Source organism: Penicillium robsamsonii, assembly GCF_028829455.1.
Source record: "Penicillium robsamsonii strain IBT 29466 chromosome Unknown utg000002l_segment0_segment0, whole genome shotgun sequence".
Classification (NCBI taxonomy): Eukaryota; Fungi; Ascomycota; class Eurotiomycetes; order Eurotiales; family Aspergillaceae; genus Penicillium; species Penicillium robsamsonii.
The window spans coordinates 2,690,318-2,706,637 of record NW_026643220.1 but is presented as its reverse complement, the minus strand read 5'-3'; the positions used below and the strand labels follow the sequence as shown (position 1 = coordinate 2,706,637).

The window sequence follows — 16,320 nt, the reverse complement described above, 5'->3', positions numbered from 1 at the left end:
AATCTCTGATGGCTTGCCATAATGGAACGTTAGTAGAGAGAAGCCTTCTCCCCACAAATAAGCAATATCTACCCTGAAAAGTCAGGCACCATACCCCGTAATATGATCACGATGCCATCATATATAGAAGAGTAATCCCAAAGTCAGTATCCCCCAGGTGGCCGTGGCCTTGCGGCGACCGCCCCATCGCTTTCCACACCTGTAAGGGACAAAAAGGGCATCAAAAAGGTGCCCCCGAAAGAAATTAGCCATGGTTGTCGGTCGACCCTGCGACTCACCAAACCCTTTTACAAAAAGAGATGCTAAAGTGTCTCTCTTTCCCCCTATACTTCAATTTTCCCTACACTTCAATTTTTTTTCTCTTATCCTATAAGATCCCATAAGAACATCTACAAAGCCATCCCCAAGGCTATTTGCTATTCCCCTTGGAATTCATAGATGTGACTTCCAAGTTCTGTTGAAATCCGATCAACAAAGGTACATCTCAAATAAACTCCCACAAGATGTTTTTGTATTTGATAATAGTTTAAAAAGGAGTAAAAGATGGATATTTCTTGGCTTACTAGAGGCGTATAAGTACGGTACCTTATGAGAAGCCCTATGGTGTTTAGGGCGGCGTGTTCGAGTGTATTGTTTAGCCTCTTGGGTTCATCTTATTCGACCTTCCTTTTTTTTTTTAATCAAACATTGTGATATATCTCACTTCTCACTTCTCATCTCTCCATCTCTGCTAACCTGCTCACTCTTCTCTTTCTTTTGTCTTTCATCTTACATCTCTGTGTCACGGCGCAGATACCATCCCACGAGGTCATACGTTTTACATTGTCCAAACTAACTAGCTGCCGTAAATCACCATTCATACATGGATGAAAATAATCTCTTAAACGTCTAGAAATATCTCGTAAAAAAGGCGATGGACCCAAAAGTCTGCCGGAGCCGACCAAAAAGATTCCGTCAGATATATCCCCCAATCTATAAAATTTAGGTCAATATTCTCGAAACGATATCTGGCATATGGACGCAAGGAGCCTGGGACTTTCTAATTGCACAGACAATGGATGCCACTGCCCAAGTTCTGATGCTAAGAAGATGCGAGGACCGTTTATTCACTGCTCGTCTCCCCGCGAACTTGCAGCAGACGGACTTACTCGTCGTTAGCGAATGCATGCCCCTCCTCGATGCCCCCAGAGCCTTGAAGGCCTTCCAAGGCCTGGTGCGACCCGGTAGAGCTGCAACCATCTACTTCTACAGACACCATATCCTCTCAGACCCGGTATGCAATTGTATGGTGACACGCATCTGCCGATTCCTGCTTCCTGAGACACCCCCGGTAAGCCCTTCCATCAACGCGGAGCTGAAGGTCTCGTTAGCTTCCTAGATAACATTGCCCTCCCCGCGGGCGACTGGGAGAATGTGGAGCGCCACATGTGAAACTGAGATTACCCGCTGCTGTTCGACAGTCCCGAGGGGTTCGACTTTGAATTTCACACCATCAATCACCGCGCAGAGGGCGAAATCGCCCACGACGTCGTGGATTGGGAATTCTGGGCACACATGTGGCACGCTGACGACGTCAAGGCCTACGGTGTACCCGCACTACCGGGACCAAGCCGGCGAAAGCTATGCGGAGATTGAGCCGATGCGCGGGAAGCAGAAGGTCACATTTTACATGGTACTCGTTCTGGGGACCAGGAAATAATACATCGATACGCTGTGGGATTGCCCATGGTCATCTTTCGGGTCTGCGTTTTCTTCAATCTGCGGTATCTCTGTACTAAGCTACCTAACTAGACTCAGCCAATTCATCATAATGCTTGTCATAGATTTAATCAAGAAAATTTCACTCAACTAGTTTAGTTGGTTTATAAGCACTTGAAACAAGGCTTGGTCACCTTGATAGGGGTTGCAAAAGCCGACTTTCATGTACCATTGGACCCTGGTTGATGAATTTCAAGCACAGAAGAGAGAAAATGGACGGACTTAAGTAAAATCAAATACCGTGGCCCTTGATATTAATGAGCTTTTTAGTTGGATTGCTAAGCACTAGACACAGGATTGCGCTGTTAACCCCAAACCCGACAAGGGTGACTGGGGTTGCGATGATGCTAAAGGCTAAAGCCGACAAAAGCCGACCCCATTCATGTACCATCGGACCCTGATGAATTTCGACTAGACGGAGTTAAGCGCTTATAGCCGTACACCAAAACAGATCTCAGAGGGACTGACCATGCGATGGCTTCGTTTGGCTTCAAGTTATTAAGACGATGCCTCTCCCCCTCTGCGGCATTCGAATCAAATCTCGAAGACCTAGATTGAGTGAACTGAAACTTTAGAGCTCTACAACTATTATCGCAAAATCCACATCCAAACCAATCCAATCCAAGAAGATGCCTCCTCCACCTCCTCCTCCCAAGAGTGTCCTAGGCCGCCACCGTCTGCTGGCCCCTTCAGCATCGGTGCGTGTCAGCCCGCTGTCGCTGGGCGGCATGAGTAAGAATCCCCTTTTTGCTTTCTCTACCAAAAAGTATACTGACAAATTGTTATCCAGGTCTGGGCGATAACTGGAAGGGCATGATGGGCGAATGTACAAAGGAGCAGGCATTCGAGCTCCTGGACGCCTACTACGACCTGGGAGGCAATTTCATCGACACCGCCAACATGTACCACTTTGGACAGAGCGAAGAGTGGATCGGCGAGTGGCTGCAGAAGACAGGCCGACGATCAGAGATTGTGCTCTCAACCAAGTACACGCTGAGCCCGATCTTCGGCAAGCCCGTACAGCAGAGCAACTTCTGTGGCACGGGCACCAAGAGCATGCGCGTGGCTGTCGATGACAGCCTGAAGCGTCTTCAGGTCGATTATATTGACTTGTATTATGTTCATGCGTGGGACTTTGCCACCTCCATCCCTGAGCTGATGCAATCACTCAATACCCTCGTGCAGCAGGGCAAGGTCCTGTATCTGGGGATCAGCGATACGCCCGCTTGGGTCGTTACCAAGGCTAATGCTTATGCGCGCGAACATGGTCTCCGTCCGTTCTCGGTCTATCAGGGCCGGTATTCGGCTATGGTACGTGATCTCGAGCGTGATATCATCCCCATGGCTCGGGATGAGGGTATGGCTATTCACCCGTGGGGTGTGCTCGGCAGTGGTAAGTCTTTCTCCACTATGAACATATCTTCTCTGTATATTAATGATTATAGGGTACTTCCGCTCACCCGATGCCGCCCCCAAGGAAGGCGGCCGCCATACGCCTCATATAAAGATTGGTCGCGAAGAACAGGTGTCAGCCGCCTTGGATGCTATCGCGAAGCGCCATCAAGTTCCTCTTACGTCTGTTGCGCTTGCCTATACACTACAGAAGGTAAAAGCACATTGATCTTATAAAATTTTATCTCACTAACCGGTTCAGGCTCCGTATATTTTCCCCGTAGTTGGCGGACGCAAAATCTCTCATCTCAAGGCCAATGTTGAGGCCTTGAGTCTGGAGCTCACTCCCGAGGATGTGGCAGAGGTTGACAAGGCCTACGACTTTGATCTCGGCTTCCCGCACAACTTCCTCAACTTGGCTGGCTTTATGCCCCAGGGTCCACAGCACGTATCCTTCCTCGAGGGCTTCGGTCATTTCGATTATGTCGAGCCTACGACTGCAATCAAACCTCAGAAGTAGTCGAAGCAGTCACCCACATCAATGGTAATAGCTCAAGATATACAGACCCATCTATATAGTCAAATTGAGGATTCAGGGTCACATCTATAATCATGACCATATTAGCTTCTCGCCGCAAGTAGGATATCACAGTACTTTAGATTGTCAGTAGATACTTTCACATTCATCACCTCTCTCTCCTTTGTAGTGACAAGAGATGTCTTGACTCTACCTATGTTGGAACCCTCCCAAATAGTAAAGCCAAGTGCAAAACCAACTTCGCCGTTCTACACTATTCTTTCAAGTCTCACCCCAACGCCAAGGCACTAGCTCGAGCACTGAATAGGTTTATTTTTTACACACGTGACTATAGATCAACCTGCATGTGGCCCCTCATCACCGGCCCCTGATGTTGATCGCGCTGAAATAAACCCCGTTGAGACCACAAGCTCTCCCTGGCCGGTTTCCAAGCAATGCGTTGGTTCTCGGTCTCCTGCTTCTCACACACCTCACACGCCGGTCCATGGCCGCTTCCAACTCAACAGCTCTGGTCAGCTGGCAGTTAGAGGACAGCAATCGTTCTACATGGGCTCTGGTGTGGTCCTGTTTGGTAACGATATTCGCCTGTACCTGGACAGTCCTACACCCAGATTTACCTCGACGAAACTCACCCACTGTGAGAATAATTATTGCAAACTTCTTATATTGGCTCCTCGCTGTTTTTTTCCCAGAGTATGTGTTTGTGCACGCTTCATATGGGCTTTACCGCGCAATCTTATTGAAGCAGGTGTGCAACCAAGCACAGAGAGCCCGGTATCTTGAATCAGTGGACCGGGAGTCTTGGTTGTCTAAACGGGCTAGGCCATTGGAGCAAGTGAAAAACCAAGACTCTACCAATCCCCATCTATTTCTCACCGAGTGGACGCTTCGAAAATGTTTCTGTATTCTTGCTGGTGGGCTTGCCTTGCAGACCCAGGATGGGTGGATCTACATCCTCCGACAAAGCGACATGCAACCGTTCATTCAGGCTGGCATAATCGAAGACGTGGACTTTCACGATCGCGATGTTGAAGACCGTGCTAAATCTGATTCTTTGGGGAAAGCATTCACTGTCATTCAAGCTGCCTGGTTCCTGGTGGACATAATCGCACGATGGGCAAATTCTCTGCAGGTTGCACCAATCGAACTGGCGACAGTCGCTTATATTGCCTGTGGCTTACTGCTGTATGCCATGTGGTGGTACAAACCAAAGGACATGACCACACCTATCACGATTTATGTCAGATCTAATCGTGAGGATATACCGACCGATCTTCTCAATCACACGGCGACAAACCCTCGTGGTTGGGTTCACATCCGTGCGCAAATAAAGAAAGAGAACGTGTTCTCTATTTTTGCGCAGGGTATTCGATTCTTTCTTAGCGCAACCTGGGAAATTGACGCTATCGCAGACGAGGCCCCATATACCAGTCACTATAAGCCATCTCACGGATGCATTGTGACTGCTGTCAATACCTTTGTTGCTTTCCTTTACTGTGGTATTCACCTCGCCGGGTAAATACTAGTCTACTCTTGAGTATATAGACTGCTGCTATGGGTTTACTAACACAGACCGTTCTTTATAGATGGAATTTCCCGTTCCCCACCGAAACTGAACGAGTTATGTGGCTTGTCTCATCATTTGCTTGCATTGCCATGATTGGTATTTACAGCCTAGCAAGTACCATACCTACGTATGTGTTTTGGTTTGAGTCAAGAAACCTGTTTTCCTTCTATACGAAGGCATTCAATGCTCGCAAACTCTTGATGTATCGGATGCTCATGTTGACTATGTTTTTTTGCCTTTTTGTATACGTTTTTTTACGTCTGATCATCATGGCTCTAGCTTTTACGTCATTGAGAGCCCTTCCGGTCAGTTGTTATACGACTGTCGAATGGTCGATGAGCATTCCGCATGTTTAAAAAAAGCTAGGTAATTTGGAGCCAGGATCTTGGGGGTGAATGATTGAACCCTCCATTATATCCATCCATATGCTCACAGCTGTCTGGCCGTTTTCTGCTAGTCCACCGTATTTCTCAAGTCCTTTCGGTACTTCTGTGGTCCTTTTAGATGTCCTTTTGTTGTCATTTTTGATATATCCCCCATTATTGATGTTATGGGTAGAAGCAGAATTGGCCGCATAACATAGAACATCACTGGCAAGAGTGTAGATTTTATTCTTCCACATATGATATGTGGGACACCATCGTATTGAGACGGCAAAAGAAAAGACAAACAGCTTGTCTCTCACAGTCTATGGATGTCTCACAAAGCCAAACAAACGTGCTATACCACACTTTCTCTTATTGGCCGTTCCTCTTTCTTGTGCCTTTATTCTTCAAGTTTCTGCTCGGTTCCTCCACACACACACGTCTCTCTCTTTCCCTTAATTATTAAGTATATTCCTGCCGTGGACCTTCTTCTGTCGTCAACTTCAGGTCCCAGGCTTTAATCCACCCAGTCTCACGCTCCGCAAAACAGTCACACGTATCAGACGATCATCATGGGTCGATGGGGATGGCGTCAGTATCACTGTTTCTGGTCCCCTTTACTCTATCCCCGGCCTAACCAACATCTATGTTAGGTCTGTTTGAAGGCGATCAAGACCTTGACGCTGTTCTCACCTTGGCCAGAGACCTAGATATTGACACCGATTCCTGGGAGCACAGTCTGAGTGCGATGGTGCATCAAACCGACATGTTTGCACCCGAAGACGCTCTTGCCAACTACAGCACCGCCAAATATGCCGATTTGCTAGCTAACATCACCGTCCCGTACATCCGCCAGAAGCTCGACACCGATGACCTCGGAGAACAGCTTTTCGCTACCTCTCGCGCCAAGGAAAACGACCCAGACGACTTCTTGCAAGAATTCAAATACCGCACTATCATCCTGGGTGCTCTCATGATGCGCGCTGGTGCTCGCATCAACGCAGCAGATCTGCAACATCTACGTGATCTGGTGCCTCAAATAAACTGTACCCCACGCCGAACGCTGTTCGTTGACCATGGATTCAGAACTCCAGGAAAGGCTCAGTTCCTTGCGGCGTTGGATCAATACGAGCCGGGTGTTGCGCGTAGCTTCCAGGAGCCTAGGTTGGTTACCTCGGCAGACGAATACATGCACTTTATGCTAACGACCTTGATAGCTGCTTCAAGTGTGGAAGGATTGAGGCTGATATCGGTCATAAGCCTCTGCAATGCAAGAGGTGCAAGGTCGCGACATACTGCAGCAAGGTAAGCAAAATATAACCTTGTTTTCTAGGTTATGTTCGTGAATATTGATTCCTCATAGGACTGCCAGCATGTCCAATGGCCTGAGCACCGAGTGAGCTGCATTCCCCCTAGCCAGCGCTTTATCCTGAACGTCTGATCGCACCATTTGAAGGATTCCAATAGCACTGTGGCCAGTATTTCGATATTTCTAGCTGCCCTGTGCCTAATTGTTCATCTCTATGTTTGCGATATTTAAGACTAAGCATTGCTTGACATATTGATCGACTTTATTCCTTATGTGAGGACTGGTATCTGCTCTTCTCCAGATTTATTCCATGAGTTAATTTCCAAATACAATTTGCCTACTTCTGTTGTCGTACTAGGACGGGAATAAATAGAAAATATGTGTTACTGCACCCCAAATGTAGTCTCTGTATACCATAAAAAGGAAATGCAATCCATATTGTAGACCCAAAGAAAGCTTTAGTACTCTCATATTGCAACCTTGACCGATGCAATTATCTCAACAATTGTAATTTATGCAGTTCAACCGCGATCAAGCGCAGCTCTTGCAAGCTTTAAATAGCTACAAGATTACACCACCTATGGATAATAAATTCAAAGATCGCGAAGGAGAAATCTACTAGAGCATCGCTAAAGCTTCACAAACCCCTCCGGCAACTCCTTCCCTTCAAACCACGCCTCAGCAGTTTCCGCAAATACTTGTGGTTCCTGTCGATTCCACGGATGTCGCATACTCAAATGTGTATACGCGACAGTCTCTGCATTCAATTCTCTCCCAATCTCCATCAGCTTCACAGCATCATGCGGATGATCATTAGTGGGAATCAACCCGCCTTTCCCTGCAGCAACAATGAGGGTGCGCGCATACCATGGCAACGGCCACTGTGTCGGGGTCTCTGGCAATACGAGTTGCCTACATAAATCGAGTGTGCAGGTACTTGTATCGATGCGAGGGATATCGGCACCATCCATTGCCCAGCGGATCAAAGAACGAGGAAGACAATTTTCAATTCTGGGCATGGCCCATGCCGCGTATGGTATATACGGGGTGAATGATGTTTGGGGGAATATCTCAAAGCCCGAGATGAAGATAGAATTTACCACGTCGGGATCGCTTGAGGCTAGACGGATGGCGACCTGCGCGCCTAGACTGTGGCCAATGATGTGAGCCGAGCCGTTGATAGCGTGTGTGCGGATCATGTCGGCGATTAGGCGGACTGAGAGATCCACTGCGAATGGTGCAGGGGATTTCCCATGTCCTGGGAGATCTGGGACCAGGAGGTGGTAAGAATTGGGGAGGTGGGGGATGACCAGATCCCAGTAGAGGCCGGACACCAGGGCGCCATGGATCAGGACAACGGTAGTTTGGCCTATCGGGTTATACACCGTATGGTGTAGCTTGTCAGTGGTAGACATGGCCGTTGGAGAAAAGACTCCGTATAGATACGCCAAGGAAGAAATGCGATTTCGGCCCCCGCATAACGTGTTCCGCTACTTCAATATCCAAACGCCAATCATATGGCCCAAGGTCCATCCACTTAGCCAAGCTTGATCGATAAGCTCCCGTGTTTAAATATCTTGGTTTTGTAGGAAAATAGCATTGAATAGGTTTTCTTTACCACGCGACCCTGCACGCCGATCAAAAGGCTAGATGGCGACTATGACACTTCATAAGCCAATCTAGTAGACAATCGCGTACTCTCCCATCAGACGAGGAAGACCTCGATCGGCGCTCGTGGTATGGAAGCAGTGAAATCAAGCAGGAGCAAAGTAAAGGTAAAAGTTAGACCACTGGTCAGCTAGTCTATCTATGAAACATTTTATGAAGAGGTTTAAAGAATTCTCCGCATCTCACGCATAAGCGAGAACCCACCTGGGCAGCGTTGTCGGGGTCATCATCCTTTACACCAGTGAGCGCTCATCCCTTGATAAATGGGCTATTGAGGAATCAGGTAGAGGGGTAAATATCCCCCTCATTGGCTAAACTCCACCATGTGTAGTATGTGCAGATTGACATTGCTTCGTTTAATCCCTGTGGCCCAGCCCCCACAAGAGAAGGCAAATTCCCAGGAGCAGGTACCAGCCCGATCCGATGTAATCTCACATCATCCCAAATTGGGATTCCAATCCGTCTATAGGCCCCGAAATCCACATGCAAAAGAGGATTTTTCGTAAACCGATGGGTACGGCAAAGGATGCCATGAGAACCTATGGCTCCATTTCTCCGGGCCGCGGACCAAACACACAACCTCCCTGAATTAATAGTTGTGAGGGATGGAGGCTCCGGTATAGACAAACGCGCCGGTCTGGCTGAGTTGTCCGCAGAAGGAATGGACACCAGGAAGGGGTAAAGTAGGTCGAGGATAACTGTCTCTTCGGGATAAACAACTTTCAGGCACTCCGAGGCGGTTTGCAATTCTTCGAGTTTCCATCTACCCTGGCAGTAGTCGACGTATTGTTCCGTAAATTGACTCCGGTCTTCTGAGGACCAGGGCCACCGAATGGTTGCCGCGCGGTGAACGCACTGAAATGTCGCAAGAGTCCATAGCACGCGATGCATTCTATAAATCTCACACCAGGACAGAGGACGAGACTTCACTCGGAATGTTTCGTTTGGGGGCTCGGGCCATCTTCCCTCAACCCATTCAACAGCAGCGCTGACAGGGCCGACCACGCGCCGTGGCTCTGCTGCTGCTAGGCGATCCAAAAGAAGACTCAAGCAAGCAGAGGCGGCAAAATAGATGCTCGCTGCAGTACTCACGGCTTCTCGTACAGCATCGAAAGAGTGGATGGAAGGTAGAGAAAGTGGCATGACGGTTATCGTCCGAGCGCCACCGATAAGCTCCGGCAGGCTTGAGGGAATGAATTTTCCTGCTTCGAGGAGTATGAAATTGCGAAATTCATATTGTAGTCCCTGGGAGATAATAGGACAATTTTTCATGATTTTTTCAGTAATCGTCTTGTAATATTGGCGGAATACCTGGTCCGCTCGGGCAGATGTTTTCAGTAATCCATCCAAGGAAGCGAAGTCGGAGCACGATTCGAGGATCAACGCAACCACCTCCGGAGAGAAAGTGGCAAAGGGATCCATGACAGGTCAGATAGCACAAGTCCGTGGAAACAAAAAGAGAGACGGGGCCTGATCTGAGTGCCCAGATCTGTATAACACCGCTAGAAGACCCTACCACTTTCGACACCCCTTCACTGTTGTATTCGATCCCTTTAATGGAATAATGGGATTTCTTTGAAACCGGATACTGGAGTCGGATCAAACGGGCAAAATCTCACATGTGAGTTTATATTTACACCCCTCATATCAAAAGCACCATACCTTTGCACTCGCTTGTAAGTCTTCCTTTGATATACTGTTAATGCCAGTATTCTATATGATCAAGGTCATAAGTGAAGATCATAATGCACGATCAACTACTATAGGATACCGCAAATCCATCATCAATATCGTCATTGAGGGAAAGGCAGTTCGCCTCAGGGGAAACGAAGCCGACATTGAAAAGCAAAATCAAGGATCCAAAGTGAGACCGAAAGTGCTGCTGCAAAGTTTTTAGCTTATCTTGTTTTGGTAGGCGAGAAGTGTCTGTTTCTACCAGTCCGACGCAATAGCTCCTGTAGAAATATAGACTGTAGAAATGCCGCCAAGTAGATAGCTGCATAAATATTATGCATGTCCACTTCTGCCGGATTATGCATAACCCGCACCTCGCAACTGCCGATCCCGTCGTTCCACGACATCGCGTCAAACCCAATGTCTTCCAAGGAGAAAAAGCGCCTCCGAGATCGTCGCTCACAGCAGACTCTCCGCGAAAAGAAGTTGCGACATGCAGCTCAGCTCGAAGAACGGGTGGCGTACTGCGAGCAGCATCACAGCGACCAAGGCGTACAACGGCTTCTCCAAGTAATCAATGGGCTCCGCCAGCAAAATGAAACTCTTCTCACGCGTCAAAAGAGCTTAAAGTCTCTCGTAAACTCCTGGGAGACAGAACTGGATGAGCCAGGCTCCGTCAATGGCCCCAGTCATGGCTTGTCATCGCTGTATGAGGAGATAAACGACCGAGAAGCCCAACTCGCCCTCCAGACAAACTTCAATGAATCAATACCCCCCCAGCACGGGATAAACAGCCACCTCAACACCCCCATATCCGCTGCATCAACTCCACCAAATATGCAATCCCCATCTCTGGAACCCCTTTCCGCTGAAATCACACCTCTGTGGAAACAAATCCCGCCACACACTGACGACTTCAACACACGAACCATGATCTCGTGTCCGTGGCTCGTCGACCCAGAACTGATACTCCCCTGTCCAGACACCCCAAATTCCCCTTTAGACCTCCTGTATGGCACGAAAACAAACGCGCTAGCAGACATGATCCACACGGCCCTGCAACGCCGCCCAATCCGCGATCCAGAGAGATTGGGTACTGGCTGGCTGACTTACCACTTCTCGCGATGGGTCATCGCGCCCAGTCCGGAGACTTATGCGCGACTACCTGTCTTCCTCCAGCCTGTACAGGGCCAGATGGCGATCCCGCATCCTCTTGTGTTGGATTTCATGCCGTGGCCAAGGATGAGGCTCAACCTGATTCGACGATGGCATTTATATGCCAAGGACAGGGATTACCTGTTTGGGCTCCTTGCTTGTTGTGTTAAGCTTCGATGGCCTTGGAATGAGAAAATTCTTGAGCGGGATGAGCGGAATGAATTGTGTATTAAAAAGGCGTTTTATGAGTTGTTCACGAGTGAAAGTGGGTGGGGGCTTACGCCGGACTTTATTAGACGGTATCCTGATCTTGTGGAGGGGATGGATATCAATCAAATTGTGATTGAGCTTTTGTAAGTGATGACAACGTTCAAGTGCAGGAATTTATTTTTCATTATGCTCTATTATATTCTATTATAATTATGCCTATGCAGCTTCTATATGTGGGTCGTTAAACACCATCCCGATCATGGAGACCGACAAGGTTGATGAGGAGCGAGTGGGATGCCGTTCAAGATAGGAGCAGCTCAAGCCTAGTTACCGTCGAGATTCACGGGCCACTTCTCGCGAATCACCTTGCCGTACTTGATGAAGATGATAGGAATCGGGATGAATGCCAAAGCCAAGAACCCGAGCAATGAGTTGCCCCATCCGAGACCTAGAGCAGCAAACATCTGAGGTCCAGCAAGGGGAAGCAAAGCTCCAACCAGGGAGCGAGTGGCTGTCAAAGTGGCATTGGCGGACGCGGCATATTTGGGATAGCAATCGATGACATATGTCTGGATGGGCATATACACGCCCATCATGCCGACTCCGAAGGGGAACATTCCAATGATGGGTACAATCCAGAACACGTGCTTTTCGGCTGACCAACCGTACCAGAAGAAGCTGATTGGCAGAACGCAGGCGAAGATGATCATCGTTGGGAGACGCATCTCGGGTTCGAACTTGCCACCGTTCTTTGCTGTCGCGGCCATGACCATGCGGTCGTTTGTGAAGGCGATCATTGCGAGACCGCCGATAAAGCCGAAGCCAATACCAAGGTATGCAAGTCCTGAGAGACCGACGGAGAAGCCGTATCGCTGGGTGAAAACGCCTGGAATGGTGGTGAAGAAGAGGTAGAGCAGACCGTAGATGAAAGACTGGAAATAGAATGTCAGTAAGCCGAATTTTGGAAAGCATAGCTTTGTGTATCACGGTCGAAGTTAGACTCACCATATAGACACATAGAAGGAACACAATCGGCGACTTGAACAACAACAAGATTGGCCTCTTGAAACTCTGCACCAGTGTCTGTTTCAAACCAAGAGCTTCTTGGTTTGTGTCATACGCACTGCGCAAATCCGTCCTCCCTGTCTCCTTGGCAAGCTTCTCGGTCTTCCAGCGAATAAGAACATCGGCATAGGTCTCTTTGTTCAGAATCTCAACACCAAACGACACAACACCGCCAACAATAAGCAACAGCCAAAACACCCAGCGCCAGCCAGCTTTCTGTCCAAGGAATCCACCCGCGATAGGCCCGGCCACAGGTCCAATGAGTGGTCCCATAGCCCAGACGGCGGTTGCCATGCCACGCTGTTCGCGGGGGAACAGATCTGCGATCACACCCGCGCCGAGAGTTAAACATCCTGAACCGCCGATGCCAGCGAAGAGACGGCAGATAATGAGGGTTTCGATGTTGGGTGCAAGCGCACAGCCAATTTGCCAGACGACGAAGAACCAGTTAGCGCCGCTGAGCACGACACGGCGGCCGTAGACTTCGCTCAAAGGGGCAAGTAGAAGGGGGCCGAACTAGATCCGTCATGTCAGATTGGGCTGCATATATGATGGGGGCTGGGTGGGGCTTACTGCATAGCCAAGAATATAGATGCTGACACTGAACGACAAGATCGTCTGATCCATTACTTGGAACTCCCTTGCCACGTATGAGATGGCGGGTGAGAACATGCTCGAGGCCAGCGGGGAGATCAGAGTCATGATACTGATCAGGGAGAGCAAGGCCCATTTTTTGTTGGCGGGGAAATTCTGGGGATTGTGGGGGTCATCTTGTCCATCCCAACCTACTATTCCGCGGCTGAGGTCTGTTTCTGGGAATAGTTCTTTAGTTGGTGCTGATGTGTCGGTAGGTTGATTTGTTGACTGTTTTTCGAGGTCTGGGGTTTGGTTCCTGATGCTTTCCCTTTCATTGAGAGTTGCATTGGCTGAAATGGGCTCTTTTTGGAGAGTATCCATGATGGGCGACAAGCTTCAAAGTGTTTGTAAATATAGATAGGGATAGACGCTTGGCGCGTCGGAGTAGTATAGAGGGGAAGGAAATAGATAAGCGTGCCAAGAAGAGGCAAGGGTAAACAGTATTAAACGAGTGGAAGAAAAGGAAGAATCGATGAGATATAAAGGTAAGATGCTTGAGAAAAAAAATAGAACAGGTTACGATCAGCGGAGATATCCGTTTGTATAAATTCCACCTGGGACGTTCGTCTCCTGTGTACGGAATAATGCACCGAAATTGGCGTTGTTATTGGTGTTATACTAACGCATAATTGCTATTATACTCATAAAAAGGGCTCATAAATTGGCAGGATTCAGGTAAGCCGACGAAGTATTTAATTTCGAGCCTTCCTTCGGCGCAAGCGATGATTCGGTGCTCCACTTATATATGTTTGCCAGCCAATCACATCTATTCAATACGGCCAATCCCCAGGCGCTGAATCATTGCTGGAGACAAGTCTCGTGGTCCCTGTGGTGGGGCCTCTCTGTTGTCGCGTGGAACCTTATGCTTATTCTAATGCGCATAACTCAACGGTTTGATAGTAAGGAGAGGTTTCATTTGATGTAAGCTACACAATTAATGGCATATTCCCTTACAGAGTTCCTCCCATAGGCAACGGTGCAAAACAACCTCTGGAAAACAGCCTTGTCACTTTCATTCCCTTCTCAACGTCTTCGAATACACTTCATATTTGAACGACTGAGTGAAGCGCCCTTTTGTAGGGCCTGAATCACCTCATGACAAAGACCATGTCATTGGCATGCTCTTGTCTCTTGTTGCACTCTCAGTTCTCTTCAATCAAACGGCTTGACTGATCCATCGAATCGAGGTACTCCAACACATCGAAGTAAACGTTCTCAAAGTACCCTTTGGTAACGTCCTCGGCAATGTTGTTCAAGTCCTCCAATCGTTCGTATCTCAGATTAACAAAGGCTGCTCCCACATCACCCTCAATCTGCGCCAACAAAATCAACAGGGGGACGAATGGCGGAATTCTCAATTTCATATTCAAGGTGTGTGTGTAATACTCCACAAGACGGTGAACAAACCACCGGGCACTGGAAAAATGTCCTCGCTGGCACCCGATGAACTTGAGTAGAACATCGGAGACATCCTCGGGGGCTTCGAGACTGCGAGTGAACTGCCGAAGAACCACATCCGCACCCGTCATGAACTCGTCTGCAAGCTGAGCCCGAGGTTGTTCCTTCATAATCATACGCACAAGGATTGGATCCATGTTCCATGCTATCCAGTTGCGGACCTCTATCGACATATTCTGCCATTTCCTAGCATTGGGCGAGTCCTTGTAAGGGCGCATAATGCTAGAGTCAATGAGCCGATGGAGGTTGTGGATCTTGAGCGTGTAATAGATCTCATTGCGCCAGGTAACATATCCGGATGGATGACTTAGAACACAGGGAAACCGGTACAGCGTGAAGCACTCAATGTCTGGGAGCTGGAATGCCTGGTCAATTGGTCCATTCGGTTTCTCAGCTGGGAGCAGAGTCGACCAATCGCGAGTGTGCTCAATAGACATCTTGGCGTGGAGCGAATGGCTTTTGTCGACTGGGTGCCCGTCGTTGTAAAGTGAGAGGGTATTCGGGAAAGACTATACACAAACCCACCACATTAGCTCATAGATTTTTTTTCAAATTGCTCACAGTCAAAACTCGGCAACTTACTGTGTCGATGAACTGAATCAAATATTTCACTGTGTCACGGCGGCGTGTGTTGGTACTCTGCACGCCTCTTGTCGTCTTTCAGTCGACAGCCAGAGAATCAGACGATAACAGGTCTCTCGCCGCAGTGGGGACGACTGTGTAGCCTTGTAAACCAAGAATGATCTTTCACGCTGATAGCAACTGCATTCAACTGCAGATTGATGAAAAAGAATGAAGGCCCAGGGAGGAGAGGAGAACTAAAGAAAGAGGAAGACGAAAGTCGAAAGGTCCACGTGGATGGGTATGGCACTCAAACTATGAACCTCACTGATAATTCACCGCTTCGATATATAGTTTACGCGAATATATTCAAAGGTGCTGTGTATACCGCTCAAATAATGATTCTGCTGACACTAGTAGTGTGCCCACCGTCACTGAGATAAAGGCACCAGCCCATGGACTGGGGATGAAACAATATAGACCTATACATACTACATTAGTGTTCATTACATGCTTTCATACTGCAATGTTGAAAGCTACTCATCCTTGAAGGTATGTATATACTTGTTTACCAATGGTCTTCTCTCCGGGGCCGCTTTCTGACAACAATGCTGGTGACAACCTGACGTAAAGTCAAAGTTGTGTGCCCTAAACAAGCATCACTTGGGCCAGTTATGGTGAGCATGTCAATATCGATAATCTTAGTTTAACTGCATGTGCAGATATTAAAAAAGTGGGCTGTGGGGTTGTATGTATAGTAATGCTCATAAATTATATAGTACGTTAGCCTAAACCACGTTTATAACTTCAGCGAACCACCAAACACCTTACTCTTTGGTGTAAAAATGGTCATTTTAATCACCAGTAACGAATCTTTTATATTTCATCCTTCAAATATAAATTTGTTCAATATTAGAAACATATTCCAAGTCCAGTCCAGTCCTTGGCAATCGATAGGGCTTAT

At 48.0% G+C, this 16,320-nt stretch overlaps 9 protein-coding genes across 9 annotated transcripts; 5 read left to right on the top strand and 4 right to left on the bottom strand.

Moving 5' to 3' along the window:
• Window positions 1–1,054: 1,054 nt before the first annotated feature.
• Window positions 1,055–1,635, top strand: N7447_004283 (uncharacterized protein; the record flags this gene model as incomplete). The annotated part of the gene is made up of 2 exons (XM_057228558.1): window positions 1,055–1,365; window positions 1,461–1,635. The coding sequence occupies 2 exons, from the start codon at window positions 1,055–1,057 to the stop codon at window positions 1,633–1,635; spliced, it is 486 nt and encodes a 161-aa protein (XP_057087899.1).
• A 752-nt stretch (window positions 1,636–2,387) lies between these two features.
• On the top strand, window positions 2,388–3,670 carry N7447_004282 (uncharacterized protein; the record flags this gene model as incomplete). Its single annotated transcript, XM_057228557.1, has 4 exons — window positions 2,388–2,490; window positions 2,549–3,151; window positions 3,204–3,364; window positions 3,413–3,670. 4 exons carry the CDS (start codon window positions 2,388–2,390, stop codon window positions 3,668–3,670), a joined length of 1,125 nt encoding a protein of 374 aa, XP_057087898.1.
• A 502-nt stretch (window positions 3,671–4,172) lies between these two features.
• N7447_004281 (uncharacterized protein) lies at window positions 4,173–5,207 on the top strand (the record flags this gene model as incomplete). The annotated part of the gene is made up of 1 exon (XM_057228556.1): window positions 4,173–5,207. One exon carries the CDS (start codon window positions 4,173–4,175, stop codon window positions 5,205–5,207), a length of 1,035 nt encoding a protein of 344 aa, XP_057087897.1.
• A 985-nt stretch (window positions 5,208–6,192) lies between these two features.
• Window positions 6,193–7,061, top strand: N7447_004280 (zinc finger MYND domain-containing protein; the record flags this gene model as incomplete). The annotated part of the gene is made up of 4 exons (XM_057228555.1): window positions 6,193–6,211; window positions 6,274–6,784; window positions 6,838–6,925; window positions 6,984–7,061. The coding sequence occupies 4 exons, from the start codon at window positions 6,193–6,195 to the stop codon at window positions 7,059–7,061; spliced, it is 696 nt and encodes a 231-aa protein (XP_057087896.1).
• Window positions 7,062–7,558: 497 nt separating this feature from the next.
• On the bottom strand, window positions 7,559–8,344 carry N7447_004279 (alpha/beta fold hydrolase; the record flags this gene model as incomplete). Its single annotated transcript, XM_057228554.1, has 1 exon — window positions 7,559–8,344. One exon carries the CDS (start codon window positions 8,342–8,344, stop codon window positions 7,559–7,561), a length of 786 nt encoding a protein of 261 aa, XP_057087895.1.
• A 532-nt stretch (window positions 8,345–8,876) lies between these two features.
• On the bottom strand, window positions 8,877–10,019 carry N7447_004278 (uncharacterized protein; the record flags this gene model as incomplete). The annotated part of the gene is made up of 1 exon (XM_057228553.1): window positions 8,877–10,019. One exon carries the CDS (start codon window positions 10,017–10,019, stop codon window positions 8,877–8,879), a length of 1,143 nt encoding a protein of 380 aa, XP_057087894.1.
• A 672-nt stretch (window positions 10,020–10,691) lies between these two features.
• Window positions 10,692–11,783, top strand: N7447_004277 (bZIP transcription factor; the record flags this gene model as incomplete). Its single annotated transcript, XM_057228552.1, has 1 exon — window positions 10,692–11,783. The coding sequence occupies one exon, from the start codon at window positions 10,692–10,694 to the stop codon at window positions 11,781–11,783; it is 1,092 nt and encodes a 363-aa protein (XP_057087893.1).
• A 176-nt stretch (window positions 11,784–11,959) lies between these two features.
• On the bottom strand, window positions 11,960–13,658 carry N7447_004276 (MFS transporter; the record flags this gene model as incomplete). Its single annotated transcript, XM_057228551.1, has 3 exons — window positions 11,960–12,568; window positions 12,642–13,217; window positions 13,275–13,658. 3 exons carry the CDS (start codon window positions 13,656–13,658, stop codon window positions 11,960–11,962), a joined length of 1,569 nt encoding a protein of 522 aa, XP_057087892.1.
• Window positions 13,659–14,479: 821 nt separating this feature from the next.
• N7447_004275 (uncharacterized protein) lies at window positions 14,480–15,232 on the bottom strand (the record flags this gene model as incomplete). Its single annotated transcript, XM_057228550.1, has 1 exon — window positions 14,480–15,232. The coding sequence occupies one exon, from the start codon at window positions 15,230–15,232 to the stop codon at window positions 14,480–14,482; it is 753 nt and encodes a 250-aa protein (XP_057087891.1).
• Between the last annotated feature and the right edge of the window lie 1,088 nt (window positions 15,233–16,320).